Source organism: Mastigoproctus giganteus, chromosome 4 (genome assembly GCF_048544385.1).
Source record: "Mastigoproctus giganteus isolate SK-2022 chromosome 4, ASM4854438v1, whole genome shotgun sequence".
Lineage (NCBI taxonomy): Eukaryota > Metazoa > Arthropoda > Arachnida > Uropygi > Thelyphonidae > Mastigoproctus > Mastigoproctus giganteus.
In genome coordinates this window covers 235530459-235544885 of record NC_143578.1, presented here as the reverse complement: position 1 = coordinate 235544885, position 14427 = coordinate 235530459, and the positions used below count along the sequence as shown (strand labels likewise).

The following is a 14427-nucleotide window of genomic DNA, read 5'->3' as shown; positions in this document are numbered from 1 at the left end:
TAAAGCAGTATGATATATGATGTAGAGAGATGCTAAGCAAAGATTATATTTCCACTAGATAAATCCTCACCCTGAAGATATCCAAGAGTATGGGGGAAGTACAAGATTGATTGTACAGATTATGTGAGCTACTTGGCAAGGCAAAGACGTTCCTCAAGGACTATCTGAGAAACCATATAGATGTTGTACACAATAGGGGTTTTCATCATGTTGCTGAACATATATGGTAGAAAGGACATCCCATAAACTCTTAAATGACAGTGATTATCAGGTATGAAAAAGACCAACAATGTTGCTGATAGTTGGAAGCAGTGTGCATCTGATGAGAAAAGTGTAGGAGAACATGTATTCACCCTGTCTTTGAGTCACTTGCACTATGATGTGATATAACACAGTGTAAAGCTGCTATGAATGAAATGGGGGTTATTTGATGAATCATTGGTTTATGCTAATGATAATGTGTAACACATGCCATTCCCACACATGGTTCGACTGCATAATTTACCAGTATACTTAAGCCACATGACCTAAGACAGTTATGGTTGAAAAGGACAGTATTCATTATTGAAAGTGCAGTTTTAGAATTTTAATTGTAAATAGGCCTTGTTTTATTTATACAGATTTTATCTGTTTATGGCAATAAAATCTGTTTCAGTTTTATTTGTACATAATTTATAGCCTCACTTTTGACTTTGTAAAGGAATAACATATTAAAGGACACTGTAATTGCAGTTTGGTTGGTCAAGTCAGAGTAATATGTATCTGCAAATTCAATGCAGTGTAGTGTAAATTATGTGCAATTGCAGTTATTGTGAATATTTGCCTACAGGCTGTAGATAACTTGCTAAACCATATAACTTTAATTCTTGCAATACAATTAATATTTCAATAGGGAAATAATTCTGATATCATTTTAAAGGCACTTTGCATGAAAAAGAAAGGCACAACAATTAAAAAATCTGTTCTGCGGGTTTTCTGCAATCAGTTGGAGAACAGCAGTTTAGAAATATACCTGAGGAAATATTAGTGTAGATTATCAGTTTCTTCTGTCTTTCTTTCTATATTCAAAAGAGAATAATTCATTCTTAATTGGAGTTAATTTGATAACCATATTACACCACAATAAGTGAGCCTAATTAACCTTTAAGTTAACCTGAAGGTTAACTCATCGGGTGTAGCAGTGTCATAACTTAATTTTTTATCTCTGAGTGGAAATAGTCCCCTTAAAAAAAAATGATTTTCTTAAATCACAGAATAAAGTCCTTAATTGATCAGAAGAAAATAATTTTATACAATTTTTATATATATATATTTTGTTTTTGATAAATCTTTTTAATGCTCCATATGTAATGTGGTGTCTGTAAGTATTCTCTCTGTCTATAATAAATATTTGTTGCATATGACAATCAACCAGGTGAATGACTGAATAATGAAATTCATTGTTTAAAATGTGCAGTGATTATCCTTCCTTCTTCCTTTCTCTTATACTTTTGTTTTAATTAGCAACATTTAAATTATATTTACAGATGTGTATATTAATGAATGTTTACATATTTCTTCTAGGGTTGGTCTACATTTGCTATAGGTGCGACAAAATTTGCATCAAAAGCTTCAGAAAGTGTAAGTATATGGATGACTTAAAAGCTTCAAAAAGTGTAAGTATGTGGATGACTTATTAGGGTTATTCATTTGATAATATAATTTTTTTTTCTTTTCTTTTTTTTTCCTTTTTAAATTCTAATAATTTGAAAATTGAACCATCTCAGTGTTAATTTCAGTCTTTGAAGACTCTAGTGATGGCAACCAAAGGTTGGCTATCAAGACTTGGGGTCATTCTCACATTAGAGGTGACCATTATCAGCAGATTGACCTAGTTGCTAATATTTTTTATACAAATGGAAATCATCAAAAGGTGATTTTGCTATCGTTTAGAAAATTGATACACTGTCACAATAACTATTTCAACACACTGGTCTCCTTTATCAGGTGATGGCTGGCCATGATTAGTGAACATTTGCCAACCTATGAATAATGTATTGCTAAGTGAGCAGCCAAGTGATATATGGAATTAGGGGTTAAAGGTATACAACTTCTAGAGGTTTTACTTCTATAGTGATGGATTTCCCCTTTGTGCTGCATTTGTTTAAAAGATTTTAGGAACTTAGGTTGACCCGTGGATAATGGTTGTACCATCTAATGTGAGTGAAAGCGAAGCCTTGATAGTCATATTTTTTTTATAATATGTTTTAATCATATTATATCATATAATATAGGCTTTGAATGGATGAGCAAGCTCAATGCTGATGTGATTCTTCCTCTTGCTCAGACTATGCACATGAGGGGGCATAAATTCAAATTGAGGAAGGATATGGCTAAAAATATATGTACAGAAGTTTGCCTTCAGCCAATAGGTGATTGTTGCTGGAACAAGCGTCTATCTGTTGTTGTGCAAGTGGCTAGTTTGAGTAAATTCAAGGAAGAACTAGACATAACTATTGGAAGGAATGAATAGGGGAAATGTGGGTTTTTTTTTTTTTTTGCTAATGTATAAGCTTGCTTTCTTGCATAATTTGCTATTACTAATACTAATTTATTTTAATCATAACATTACCAGAAAGGACAAATCTGCTATATATAATTATTGAGCAGACATATCAAAAAAAAAAAAAAAAAAAAAAAATGCAGTAGCAAGCATCAGCATACAGATTTCACCAATCAGGTTTTTTGATTTAAACAGCAAGAAATAGTTGAAAAGGGGACTTTAAAAATTTATTCTTAATTCCGACTGATTGAATAATGCATGTGATTGAATAAGCATTATTTAATCATGAGAAAGCCTTGCTCTCACTAGAGTGAGAGAAAGGATGTTATGTGTTTAAGTTGAATTTTTTCCGTACCCTTCTTGGCTGATCATTTGGAAGAATACATGATTCATGGTTTGGTGGGCAAGTGCATGTTTGTTATAGAAACCACCTTTCAGCTGATGAGAAGCCAGTAATGTTCAGCACAGCTGTCCTGGCAGTCTCATAAGTATATAGCATTCACTTTTTCTGGTGATGCTACAATTTAGAGATATTAGGAACTTAAATAGAACCATATGTATTTGTCTCTAAGTTGAACATGAACCCAAGCCTTGATGGTTGAAAACTGTCCCTGGTCTTTGAGAGTGAAAGTCTCTTTCACTTGAAATTGAACACATTATGGCATACGATTTTTGACTCCAACTACATTTCTGTTTGGCTTCAACTACTTCCTTGAAATATTAATCCTACAGCCGTAAATTATCCCATTTTAAAATTGGGATAATTAATTACCAAAAAATTGTCACTGAATATTTAATCAAGATAGTTGACATTAATTCTGTTTCTGGGCCACAGTCTCGAGTAATACTTCTATGCATTCTGTTAACCTCATGCTTTGTCCTGTTGATTTTAGTTGTTTATTGATTTGGACTTTAATTTACATTTCTTAGTTAATCTCTGGAGAGTGTCTGAGTTGCTAAGAACTGCCTGCCAAATCTTTTCTTGGCTTGGAGGTCAGAAGTAGTATGTGTGAGAGATTCACTACCACAGCTAGTGTCTTAACTGTGGTTGGTAATCAGATGTAGTCTGCTACCAGGAAGTGAAAGCATGGATAAATTTTTTAAATTCTCTTAAACATAGTTTAAGAGAATTTACAAATTAATGTGATGAGGTAAAGAATCCATAAATTCCACTGGACAACAAAATTTAAGTGTTTGGTTTTTACTTCTTGAAATGTGGTATATCTCATGGATTTTGATGTGCTGAATCCCAATTTTTAGTCAGTTTAGAGGAATCACGCATGTATTGAGATTTTTAATGAAATTTTAGCAAGTATTACAATAACTGTTGTAAAATTGTAGTTTTTTTTTTTTCCCCCATTTCTTTTTCTTTTGTGGTGATGAGCAGCCTTTCTCATCAGTGACTAGCAATAGTTTGCCAGCATACTGAGCTTTGATCATCCTTGGTAACGTTTCTCTATGGTGGCAATATATTGATGAAAACTTTGAATTAAAGTGTTAATCACAAATGTCTCCAAGGTTATCTGGGAAAAAAGTCCAAATACGAATGCAGGAAGTGTATTTTAAAACATACGGCAACTGAGATTTTAATGGGCTTGTAATAAATTCTCAACCAAGATTTAATAGTGGTCTACTCTGTAGTTCCCTAAAAATGTTTACAAACTTTCTTGAAAGCTCTTCAAGTTTCCATTTCCTCATACGAGGGGTTTCTGAAAAGTAAGCTAACACATTTTTTCTCTCAATGACGTTTAATAATACAAGTTGAAATTACACACCAAGAAATAAGTGAACATGCACTACTTCTCCACAAAGTCTCCAGTTTTATTTATGCACTTGTCCCAACGATGGATCAGTTTATCGATACCAGTACTGAAGAAGTCCGTGCCCACATGCAGTAACCAGCATCATACTGCCTGATGAACTTCCTCATCTGTGGTGAAATGCTTTCCTGAAAGGTGTTTTTTCAGAGGGCCTAACAAATGGAAGTCTGAAGGTGCTAAGTCTGGGCTGTGTGTGTATGGGGGGGTGATTACGGCACAACCACTCACAAGTGGTGTGGACAGTGTGTGAAGTTGCGTTGTCATGCAACAAAATCATGCCTTTTCAGGAGTCCTGGTCATTTGCATCGAATGTTGGGTTTCAGTTTTTCCAACATTGCACAGTAAAGCTGTGCATTGATTGTTCATCCTTTAGGCAAAAAATCTACCAACAGAGAATGCCTTGGCGATCCCAGAACACTGTGGCCATGACTTTTTGGACACTGGGAACAGTTTTGAATTTTTTGCACACAGGAGATTGTGGATGTTTCCAGGTCATGGAGTCTTTTTTGCTCTTCAAGGTAAAGTGATGAACCCGCGTTTCATCTGCTGTGACTATGTGAGTGAGAAAATCTTCTTTGTCGCTTTATTGCAACTGGGTCTCCAGACACATCCCCGTGCATTTTGCTTTGTCCTCCTCTGACAATTGTCGGGGCACCCAGTGGCAGCACACTTTTCGAAAGCCAAGGACATCATAAACAGTCTACTTACTCACGTTCACTATTTCTGTAATTTCACACAGTTTCACTCTCCCGTTTTCAAGAATGATGCCCTTAATGCACAAAATGTCTAATTTTGTCTTGCTCGATGAAGGCCTGCTCACCCGATGTCGATCTTATATGTCAACATGGTTAAATTCATTGCACCAAAAGCACACCTGCTTCTTTGTCATCACCTTTTCGCCATACACAACAACCAGTTCATGGTGAATGTCACTTGGTGAAGACCCTTTTGCTTGCAAAAAGCGAATAACTTCACAAACACCTGTTTTGGACCACACTCGCACGGTAGCTGCCATTTTGCAACTGGAATCTGCTGTGAAGTGACAATACCGCAACACTGCACTGGCGGTCTTTTTGAACGTTATTAACAGGTCTACCTGTCCATGTTTCATCTCATTCCCTTTTACCATTATTAAGGGGAAAAAATGTTACCTTACTTTTCGGAAACCCTTCGTATATGCCATACAATTAGTGCAGCATACATGAAGAGCTTGCTTCTTGTCCTGATTATCTAATTTGCAGCCAAAATAAAAGTTCACATACTTTCTATAATGAGGAGTATTATAGATTGAGATTTAACTGTGTAGTCACCGTGCACATAACAGGAGTTGGTGAATTACACACTGATGTAAAATTTTAAAGACATTAAACTGCAGTACCAAAAACTATAAAAAGATCATGGTCTTATTAATAAGTAATAACATTAATTCACACGTATAATCTTGACTGATTTGACTTGTCTGTGAATATTGCTTTATATGTCTATCAGATATATAGGTTGCAGGTGGAAGAAAAATAGTTGAACCACCAGAAACTGATCACTGTAGCAAAATATAAAAAATTTCATAACTTGTGACCTTTGCAATCAGCAGCCCAACTGATATGATAGATTTTGGTCTAAGTACATATATAATATAAAAGTAATATCTTGCAATCTGAGGGAGCTAGTTAAAAATGGGCTGCACATTTGAAATCAGTGTTAAGAAATATACCTAACTGCCATATTTATATTGAAAAAAAAATTTGTTATTCAGTATTACTTTTGAGTAAAAAATATGGAGTATAGTATAGTAGAAGGAAAACTTTATACTAAGCTTATACTCTCAAGAAAACTTGCTATAATTTAGTGAAAAAGTTTTATGCCGAATTACAATAACATTACAATACAAATTAGTTTTACAGTAGCATTAAAAATATCTGAAGTATAATAGATAACAAAAATATGGTTATTAAATAATTTATAGAGGATAGAAAAATAAAATAGTGACATTGCTTCAAAAAAGATAATAAAATTTGTATTTTATATATTAGAAAACATACATATACAAGCAAAATTATAATTGATTGCATATGCTAGATTACAATTACAGTCATCCCTCGGTTTGCGTGGTCAGGTATTTATTCAGGTTAGGTATAAGGTCCTTGAGGTTGTCACAGACATTCTCTCAGATATGCCAGACAAGGTGTACTTGCTATCTGGGTGTCTAAAATGCTGATGGAACTGATATTTGGGTGACACTGAAGTCAAGTGGACCCAATTTCGGTGAAGTCCGGACGGTCTGTGACAGCCAAATCCTCTTCTTGCACCTTCATTATGGTGGGACTGTTAGTAATCCTGTGTACAACCCCCATGCGCAAGCACACAGTGGGTGACCACCCAGGTGTGAACCAACGTAAGCAGGGGTCGAAGTGTGGCACCCACACCACATGGAGGAATGCTGGCTCTGTGTTATCAGGCAGTACTAGGTGGTAGATGACTCTAATCAATCGGTGCAATACCACCACTTTGCTTATTGGAGGCTTGAAGTGGTGGAACCCATGTTTAGTCTCCAGAGCTAAGTTTCTATCAACCCTTTGCCATTTCTTCCATCGTGCAGTATGACTGATGACTTTTGAGGTTATGATGAACATCGTGGCGAGATCCAATTTTCCTTACATTTCGAGGTACAACTCTAAAATGGTGTTCGCAGGCCGGCCGCTAATTAGTACACCAGACCAAACCTATTGGTAACTCTTTAGGAGGCTTCCAGATCAGCTAGTGTATAATCTTTCTACCTCTACTCTGCCAGATAGTGATTGAAGGGAGTCCGAGTAGTGTAGGGGGGGGGGGCATTGTTGAGGCCACGTTATGTCAAGGATCTGGGTATATTCTTACCATGTAATATCCAAAAATTTCATTACTTCATAGAGCATGCCGCCCCCCCCCCCCCCACCTTTTCTCACTATTGAATACATCATAAATTGTAAAACTAATAGAGTATCTGCAAAAAGATCTAAACCAGGTGAAGCGTTACTTATTCGAAGTAGTGCAATGTCATGGCAACTCATTGTGAAGATGAGATGACTTAAACCAGCGATTACCAACCTTTTTGACCCGCGGAGCCCTTTTTAGAATCAATTTCTATGGAGGAGTCCCTCCATACAGATATTCAGTTCCAGGAAGGGTCATTAAAACGCGGCACATGACAGAAGGTGCGCGACATGCCGGTGCTCTGCTCTGCCTCGTCGTCTGTCCGTCTCATACTACAATAATTTTGAAGCTAATGGCAGCAAAATGACTGAACGTTGTCTGTTAGAGAATGTGCAAAATTCAACTTCGCAAGTTTTTATTCAGACTGTGATTTATAGTTTTCTAATTTATGTTTCTAATTCTTTAATTTCATTCAATTTTTAGTTATTTTATTTTCCTGGAGTGGCCGTGGAGCACAGGTTGGGAACCACTGACTTAAATGATGCCGCTTTTGCAAATAATTTGCTAATCTAGAATTGGCTGTGTACTAATATGATGCATTTGCACTAACTTGTACATAGTCTAACTCTCTCGTAGCTTGAGGCATAAGCCCTTAATGCATTATAGTCTTAATTCACCTTATACACCATCAGGCATCTCTCATATTGTGGAGTTATACTTCATAATTGTTTTGCCATCATTACATCACTTGGGTACCTATTCACCCACCGAAGAAATGCCAAATAGCCCTGAAACAGTGCCATCTGGGTAGTGGTGGTATCCACTGAGAATAAGTAACAATAGTCTTCTCCTTTAGGTGAAGTGTTACTTATTCGAAGTAGTGCAATGTCATGGCAACTTGTCTTGAAGGTATTCACCATATGAGATATGACGTAAACGATGTTAGGTGAAGTGTTACTTATTCGAAGTAGTGCAGTGTCGTGGCAACTTGTCGTGAAGATATTCACAATATGAGATATGACTTAAACAATGCCGCTTTTGCAAATAATTTGCTAATCTAGAATTGGCTGTGTACTAATATAATGCATTTGCACTAACTTGTACATAGCCTTAATTTATATGTATTTACTGAAAATTACAGTCTACAGAAGTTCAAATCTAATGTCAACAAATATCTTCTTTTGTCTTCTCAATCTCCAACCCAAGCACGGTACTAAGTACTATAGGTTTTAATACCTCTCGTGTTTGGGGTTTTCATAAAAAAAAAATTTTTTTTACTACCCAAATTTTAGATTGCGCGGTGAGTTTCGCTAACTGCAAGATGTTTGTTTACGAAACTTCAAAAATAGGAATGAAGAGCAGATTTTGAAAATTTATTTATGTTTTTTTGCACAAGTGAAGATTTCATTGCAGGAGAAATACATTTCATCATAATAACGTAAAATCCTACAGAATTCCAGCTATCGGTATTATCGCAAATGCAATAAGATAGTTTACTACCGGTTTATAATAGATTGCACTAACAGAAAGTGCAAATTGTTTTTATTGTTTTATGGTCGTGACCTCCAGAAATGTGCTTTAGAAAAATATCACAAAGGCATTCAAAACTGATTCTTATAAACAAACATAGTAATAAACGATGGTGTGTTTGGTTATTTTTGAAACAACTTCCTCATTTGAGAACCCCTTCATCAGTTATCCTATGTTAGCTGTTCAGACAATCTTTTTTTGGTTCTTGCAATGTAAAGTGTTTTTATCAGTAAGCATTGCTTTTGCTGATTTAATATTTCTTGTCTATATAAAGTGTGTTTAATTAGTGCCTAAAATGAAGAAAGCTACAACAAAAAAAAAAAAAAATAATAATAATAATAATTTAGAGGAAAAATTAAAAATCGGTAAGGAGTTAGAAAATGGTGACATGGTTGTGATATTGGCCAAGAAATACAGCATAAATGAATCTAGCATTCTACAAATTAGGGAAAATGCTGAAAAAATTAAAAGTTCAGTTATCTGTTCCACATCATTGGCTGCAAAAAGCACTACAAAAGAGAAATCCGTTAATAGAGAAAACTGAAAAATTACTTTCTTTTTTAATAGAAGATCTTAATCAAAAACAAATGCCTCTTAGTTCAGATATTATTTGTGCAAAAGCTCTACAAATTTTTAATCGCTTACAAGAAGAAGAAGAAGAAGCTGGTCCATCCAATGTAGACCTCTTTCAGGCCAATAAGGGTTGGTTTGAAAATTTTAAATGTCAGTCTTCACAATCTAAAATTAATGGGCAAAGCAGCCACTGCAGATACGGAAGCTGCTCTTTGTATCCGAAAACTTTAAAGGATGTTATTGTGACTATCTAGCAAGTCATGTGTTTAATGCTGACGAGACTGGCTTATTTTGGAAGCATATGCAAAGCCGAACATTCACTTCAAAAGAAGAGAAAATGCCCCAGGTTTCAAAGCTGCAAAAGATAAGTTAACATTTCTGTTATGTGGCAAAAGAGGGTCACTTTAAGTGTAAACTGCTTCTAATTTGTTCATCAGAAAATCCTCTTGCTTTTAAAGGAATATCAAAAAACTCCTTACCAGTTCATTGGAAATTGAGCAAAAAAAAAGCCTGGATGACAGCTAAAATCATTGAGGATTGGCTTTTAAATTGCTTTTGCATTGAAACAAAAAGATATTGCCTGAAGAAGAACATGGCATTCAAAATCTTGCTCATTCTTAACAATGTGCACAGTCATCCTGCACATTTGTATGGAGGTTGTGATATTCACTCTTCCAGTGAATACAAGTTTGTTAATTCAGCCGATGGGCCAAGGTGTTATAGCTTCCTTTAAACTTTATTATCTAAGAAGGGCTTTTTACAATTGGTAGAAGCTATTGATGGAATAGGCAGTCTTTCAGTTTCATGGAATTATAACATTCTTGATGCTGTAAAAAATATTGAATTCGCATGGGGTGAAGTTAAGAACTCAACAATGAATGCAGTGTGGAAAAGGCTGTGGCCAGAAAGCTGCACTAAAGAAGCCACAGTTGAAATGCCAGAGGTAGTTGAGAATGTGAGAATTGGCAAAATGATTAACAGAGAGGGATTTGAAGAACTGGAACCAGCAGATATCACAGAAGTCCTTGAATCTCATAGAGAACAATTATCAGTGGACGATATTTTTTTACATTGTGAAGAAGAAGATAACAAAAATCATAAAAACAAAGAAGATGCACACGAAAATTTGACCGCAAAGAGACTAGCTGCGTTTTTAAGACTTGCAAATCAGCTTAACCAAGAAGCTCTGGATATGGATCCTAATTTGGACAGGAGTTTAAATTTTCGCAGAACTTTATCATTAGCTTTAGTTCCTTATGAAGAAATTTATAGAAAAAAACAGCGTGCTTCTAAACAAACAATTTTAACTAATTTTTTTCAAAATGTGCCAGATACTGTTGCAAGTTTATCACAGGAAAACAGCATTAAAGAAGCAATGAATTTAGATTAAACATCTAGAGGTAAGTATTAGCAAGGTTAGTTTTATGGACATGTTTGTAATTTTTTCTTACCGAATTTTTTTTTTTTTTTTTTTTTTTCAATTTACTTTTTTTTCACTTTTTTTGTGTACAGGTACATAACCCTCATTATGTTATAGAAACTATATTTCGCATTGTGCGGATTTTGACTGCGTGGTGTTTCCCCAGAACATAATCCCCCACACAAATCGAGGGATCACTGTATATGTAAATGAATATCTGAAATTTGTAAAAACTTAGTTATGTATATATTAGTGCAAACAAACATAACGCTGTTTCATAGCCCGAAAAGGATTGACCAGGCTGAAATGTGTTTGAAAGAAAATAAAACTTATTATTATTAAATACTTCATTGCAAGATGATAATTATATAAGGATAATGTAGAACAAAACTGAATGGATCTCACAAAGTTTGCCTTTAGCCAGTGAATTTTTTACTACAAATAAATTGTGCCAGGGTCACTGAGGTGGTTAAGAGTTTGAGTAAATTTAAGGAGAAGTTTTTTGTGCACTAGATGCAACAAAAGCCTAGCTTCACTTCCTTGTGTCATTTTGCCATTGTAATACTAAAGCCATAGTAATAGCGTATACAAATTAAACAATAAAAATAAATGGAAAAATTAAAAGAGAAATAGTACATGAGAAAACTAAACAAGTTCAAGGTATAATAAATAACAAGATTAGACAGATTGTGAGGATATTTTCATCATTAAATGTATAACTGCATTTAATGATTAAAATTTAATCGTTGTTGTTTTTGGGTTCACTGTGAAATCCTATTGAGACTTTTTTTTTTTTTTTTTTGCTAGGACACAAAAAGCACCTTGCCAAAAAATGTTGAAGGTTGCAAGGGCAATTCCGTATCTCTAATTATTCATTTTTCAAAATTTGATTTTATTTTTGTTTCTTTTGCATATAATATCCAAAGCTATTATTACATGACACCAGTAACATTCTTATTATGTGGTTGTAATAAAATTGTTAAATACATAAAACATAAGAACACAATGTAAAACTACTTTGTGACATGCTGGTTTTAAGTTTGTTATGCCCCATCCCAGAGAGGGATGGGGCATAACAAAGCTGCCTGCAGGCTGCACAATGTGAAGAAATGGGTCTCCTGGGCCGTAGGTTGGACACCTCTGATTTAGAGCTTGATAATCAACAAGGGAAGGTTCCTGTGGAGATACACAAAGAGCTTTTCATTTCACAGGAATGTGCAGTTAAATTAACCAGTGTAATTTGCTTAAATGTTTCTTTAATACAATTAATATTCTTAATAGCAAAGGATATCAGTAATCTTACATGGATATGGGTGAGCTCACTGTGAAAAGTAACAGAAGGGAGAAAGTTTACCCTTCCACACTGGAGGGGGAGGGATGGTTGCCGAAACAAATAAATTATAGATCTGAATATTTGTGAGATAGTGTACATATTTATTGAAGTTGGAATTACTGTAATTTTTATACTCTATGATTTGATGCATATTAGTTTGCATTAATCATTGGTTTAAATTCAGTTTTTACGTTTAAGCTTACTGCAATGTTTCTTTTTTTTTTTTTTGTTTCCAAGTTTTGCATTTCAGAGTATTTAATTTTTTGTTTAGGCTGTCAAGTTAGGAAGCCTAGCATCACAGAAGGTTGTAGAAATAACAGAAACAGTTAATGAAAAGGTAAGCATAATTCATTAAATCAAACCACTTGATGATAGAGATTTTGTATGCTTGTGAAGTTTGCTGGTGGTTGTGTTATGTGGGTCATCTTCCATATGATCGTTGAATAAATTTTCTTTTCTTACTACCATATTAAAACTTTGAGACTGATTTCCAAAGGTGGCAAGTGTGAAAATAAATTTTGAGTTGCCACACCATCATGGTGAAGTTGGCCAAAATGTTTTCTTTAAAAATGAACATGCCCATTTCTTTAATTCAGTTTAACTCTGACGTAATGAAATGTAGTAAAGTTAGCTGCTGTGTACCTGAATTAACTCTCTCGCCTCTGAACTTACTTTCATCAGTAATGAGATTATAAGCATCCATTTCTTGTGCGATTGAGTCAGCTTTGCTGCCATAAGTTTTTAAACTATAAAAAGCTCTTGGTCTAGGCATAACCTCATCCCTTCAAATTTGGTTTTACATTTATGTTAATTTAAAGTATTAATTCTTTGGTCTAAAAAAAAATTCCTTTTTATGGCATACAATGTGCAAATCATTTTCCATTCTTGTAGCTTATAGTAGATTAATCCAGTTCTTACGTGGATATGATGAACATCTCAGGACATGTCTCAACAAAGAACATGCTTAATCTTCCTCCCCCGTACCTACTAACATCTATGTCATACCATTTTAAAATATAACTTTGCTCTGGGAATATTGCTGTTTTATAAAAGAGAATAGTAATTTATTAAGAATTAATTTCAATTTACCATTACTATAATATACTTGTGCTGCATGTATATTTATTCGAAGAGGATGTTTCATTTTTTGTTTACTATGGTATTATTTTCAATTTTGTGATCAAATTAAGTTTAAAGGGATTGTTTATCTCACCCTCTTAATTCCTCAGTGAGACTCTTCCATGTGTAATTTAATGTTTTTTTTTTTATTTTTATTTTATTTTATTCATGAATACCATTTTATTTTGCATGCGTTTCTTAAAGTAGCTTATTTCAGCACCAATACCTTTTGGTTCAAAGTTTAGGTACAGTATAATGGGTTTCATAACTTGTACACCAGGCACCGCGTGTTAATTGTTACCAAGTTTTTCATTTTCATATTTATGAAAAAATTTCTTTCTTTGAAAGAACTGAATGAAAACTTGATCTCTTATATTTATTATTTTTTTTTCTTTAGTTATTTTTAATATAAAGGTTATGTACTTTGCATGTTTTTAGCATTGTTATGCATGCTGCCTTTGTTCTTTAGGTAAAAGAAGGAAATATAATAGGTGAACTTCAAACTCAAGTTTCAACAATTAGTGTTAAGGTAAGTTTTTCTTGCTTCAGAGTATTAGGTAATTCCTGAAATGGATAACAAATTATTACTTCTAGTGCATTGCTTTAGCAAATGGCCAATCCAAAAACTCCTAAATTTTCCAATCCTTGGGTCAGAGTAGTCCTGAGAATCAGCAGATTTGTGCTGGATTAACTTATTTAATTAGATTAGTAGAGGCATACGATGCAAGAAAGCAAGCATTCGTTCCAAATGCCCGTCCGGCTCAGCCTTAAATTTATTTAGGCTGAGCCGGAAGTTAATTTATTAACTTCCACAACAAAAGATGGAAGTCTGTTCCTCCAATCAACCACCTGCTGCCTAAGGCAAATTTCCACACATCTATTCTACAACTGTCTTTCCTCAATTTGAATCTATGCCCCCTCAGGTTCTTAATCTGGGCAAGAGGAAGAATCCCATCAGCATTCAGCTTGCGCAACCCATTCAAGTCCTTATACACATCAATCAGATCACCTTGCAAGTGCCTACTCTCCAGGCGCTGCAATTTGCAGAACTTAAGTCTTTCTTGGTAAGAGAGCACCCCTTTGTTCCCCTCACCAATCTTGTTACCCTTCTTTGTACTCGTTCTAGAAACTCTACATCCTTCCTAAAATGAGGCCTCCAGACATGTACACAGTACTCTGT

At 34.6% G+C, this 14427-nt stretch overlaps 1 protein-coding gene across 5 annotated transcripts in view; it reads left to right on the top strand.

Moving 5' to 3' along the window:
- ArfGAP1 (ADP-ribosylation factor GTPase-activating protein 1) overlaps positions 1-14427 on the top strand; it is a 169964-nt gene that overhangs the window by 48843 nt on the left and 106694 nt on the right. For 4 of the 5 annotated variants that reach the window (XM_090371222.1, XM_090371219.1, XM_090371220.1 and 1 more), the window contains 3 exons: positions 1564-1620; positions 12400-12465; positions 13717-13776. In XM_090371222.1, the coding sequence (XP_090227348.1) occupies positions 1564-1620; positions 12400-12465; positions 13717-13776 (183 nt within the window). The remainder of the gene's footprint in view (positions 1-1563; positions 1621-12399; positions 12466-13716; positions 13777-14427) is intronic. The other variant, XM_090371223.1, reaches the window with a different exon arrangement.